Source organism: Fukomys damarensis, unplaced genomic scaffold (genome assembly GCF_012274545.1).
Source record: "Fukomys damarensis isolate Sample0158 unplaced genomic scaffold, DMR_v1.0_HiC HiC_scaffold_19, whole genome shotgun sequence".
Lineage (NCBI taxonomy): Eukaryota > Metazoa > Chordata > Mammalia > Rodentia > Bathyergidae > Fukomys > Fukomys damarensis.
Window position 1 is genome coordinate 8,209,228 of NW_022900931.1, and position 3,038 is coordinate 8,212,265.

The 3,038-nt window shown below is 59.0% G+C and overlaps 1 protein-coding gene across 1 annotated transcript in view; it reads right to left on the minus strand.

Annotated features, from left to right (window-relative positions):
* Positions 1 to 367: 367 nt before the first annotated feature.
* The window catches only part of Mgat3 (beta-1,4-mannosyl-glycoprotein 4-beta-N-acetylglucosaminyltransferase), a 3,352-nt gene continuing 681 nt past the window's right edge, over positions 368 to 3,038 (minus strand). The window contains exon 2 of the mRNA XM_033765938.1: positions 368 to 3,037. Within this exon, the coding sequence (XP_033621829.1) occupies positions 1,926 to 3,037 (1,112 nt within the window). The 3' untranslated portion in view covers positions 368 to 1,925. The remainder of the gene's footprint in view (position 3,038) is intronic.

Genomic DNA, 3,038 nt, shown 5'->3' on the forward strand with positions numbered 1-3,038 from the left:
CGGATTCTCATTCCTCAGACTGAAAGACAGACACACAGACCCTGCATCCCTTTCGTCTTGCTTTCTAGGCTCTCCAATGGCTTCCTGCCTCCGTCACCTCGGGGAGCCACAGGAAGCTCAGCCACAGGCTCCGAGACCTGGGAGAGAATGCTTGGGCTGGTGCTCCCACTCCCACACGCAGGCATCTATGTAAAGGGACACATCAATACAGACATGTACAAATACACACCAAGCATGCACCCATGCCCATAAATATACACGCACTCACAGAAATGGACATTCCACAGGCAGCCTCCGCACACTGGCCTAACAGGGAATATCTGAGGGGACCTAGGGAGGGGCGTTCTCTCCTTTTCACACACCTGTCGCTGCCACAGCACCTGGCGTGGGCAGGGAGAGGAGCAAGAGCAGGCTCATACGACTATAGCAGTCACTTCTACCCCTCCCCCAGAAGTCTGCTTATTTCCCTCATCCACCCTCCTCTTAACTGACAGATCTCCCAAGTTGAGGTCTGGCACAAGGCAGTTTCCCAGTTTCCCTTGCAGCTATATTTATGTGACCATGTTACTAAGTTCTGGCCAACAAGAAGCCATCAGAAGTAATAGTGCCATTTCTGGCTCATGGCCATAACAAGAAAGGGTGTGCACTTTCCTGCCTTTCTCTGGTTTGGGATGTATAAGTGATAGTGGGAGCTGGAGCAGCCACTCTGTATCCAGAATTGGAAGGAGTGAATGAAGGAAAGTAGAGCTGCCCTTCTAGTTCTGTACCACTTCCCTCTAGACAATTTAATTAGAACAAGCTTCTGTCTTACACAAACCCTGTATTTCACAGTCTCTTACTTACAGCAGCTTAGAATCTACTCCAACAAATTACATTCCTCACCTCCCACAAGGCAAACTAAGAGGAACGGGTTGACATATAACCGGTCTTAATGTCCCTTCTTGGGCCCAGGAAAGCTTCCTTCCTGGCCCCTAGCCAGCCCCAAGGAGCAGCCTAAGCGATTCCTCCTGGGGTAATGGTGAGCCTGGAGCAGTGGGTGCTGGCCAGAGGGCGCGACAGGGAGGGAGAGGCAGAATGATGAAGGGTCTCAAGCCCGTCATTGCTTCCCCATGCCCCAGGCCACACCTGCCACACTGGCTGACCATACAGTCTCCAGCGCCCACCCTGCCCTGAGAACTGACCCCTGCAAGCAGCTGGGCAGGCAGCCCACACAACAGCAATGTAAAGTAAGATGGAATTGTCAAGGCTAGGTTTGAAATGGGAAGGAGGAATCCCAGGGTTGCCCCATGCCTTTGTCAGCTTACAGGGACAGAAGCCTGACAGTCTCGGGCACCGCCCTCCCAGCTGGGTAACATCCTGTGAGGCAGTGGACCAGGCCTCTCCTCCTTCCCCTCTGAGCCAGCACCACTGAGGACACCACGCAGTGCCCATCAGCACCCCTTCCCTGCCAGCTGACCCCCTTGCTCCCTCCCCAAATGCATCTATTTGCAGACCGGGACCAGCTGGCATGCCCCCTGCCCCAGTGCAGGTCCAAAGCCCCAAGATGCCAAAATAGGCTTCCCTCCACCAGGTGCAGCCCCACAGGGCTCTCACAGGCTCCCTTTCCTCCCCCCTCACCCCTCCCGGCTCCCAGGACCCGTCATGCCTCTCCAGGGACCCTCCTGGCCACAGCACTCTGGGTAGCAAAAGGGCTGCATAGATGTCTGGGTTTGCTCCCTTCTCCTGGCAGCAAGGGAGGTGTTTGTTTTGTTTTGCTAAAAAACCTAACCCTTGATTCCAAAGGGCTGGAGTAGGGAAGAGCCCACCAGAGCTCACCCACCCAGGCCTGGTCTCTCAAGATCCCCAAGTCGGCGGGAAGAGGCTGAAAGTAATGCCAGGGGTAGCCACCATCCCACCGGGCCAGAGGCCCTAGAGATCCCACAGCCTCAGCCTTCCACCGTGTCCAGTTTGTCCCTGGCTGCAGACGGCCGGCCCTCAGGGCCCTTGTTCCTTCGCCCGCCGGCCACAGTGCTCTTGGGCTCCTGGTAGGGGTTGTCCAGCAGGTAGCGGAACTGGTCGTAGTTCTTGAGCAGGTACTTGGGGGCGTACATGTGCTCACTGGGGTCCGCAGGTGGGTACTCCTGCTGCGTGCCATCAAACCAGCCGCCGGTGCGGATCAAGCTCCGGATGTAATTGAGGTCCCGCTTGTCCTCGTAGTCACCCCAGCGGGGAAAGTCGCCGTTCTGGGCGGACACCAGCTTGAAGTAGATGCCCTCGGGCGTGAAGCACCAGGAGCAGTGCCAGCCGGCGAAGTGCAGGGGGCTGCCCAGCGACCACTGCACCAGGATGTGGCCCGTGCGGTTTTCGTACTGGCGGAAGTTGGGCATGGTGTAGTACTGGCGACGGCGCAGGCGGATGCCATCCAGCCCGTACACGGCCTGCAGCATGTCCACCGTGCAGCCCGACACCACCTCCAGGGTGCCCGGCTGCTTCCAGAAGAAGCCGTAGAGCGACTTGCGCATGTGGAAGGCAAAGGGCTCGGTCCAGCCGTCGTAGAGCTTGAGGAAGAGCACGCCATCGCGCGCGGGGATCTCGTCGGCGTCATCGATGATGAAGACGTCGTCGGGCCGCAGGTTGCGCAGCCGGGAGACGCCGTCCTGGGTCAGGAAGGTGCGCAGGTAGTCGTCCGCGATCCAGCCGTCCTGCCGGCCGCCGGGTGGGAAGTGGTCCAGGAAGACGTAGAGCACCTTGTGGCGGATGTACTCGAAGGTGCCGTTGGTGAGCATCTCGCGGAACTTGAGCGGCCGCGGCTCCCCGTAGGCCGTGAAGTTGGACTCGCACACCACGAAGGCGTCCACCACGTCGCCCAGCTCGTGGAAGCGCACGTCGAGCAGGTCGAACTCGTGGTTGATGTTGATGGCGTTGATGACCCGCCGCGGCACCTCCCTGGGCACCAGGCGCTCCTTGGTGGGCAGGTTGGAGTACTGCACCACAGTGGGCACCCCGCAGCTGGGCCCGTGCCAGCCCGGCAGGCACACGCACTCCACCCATTTGCGCCG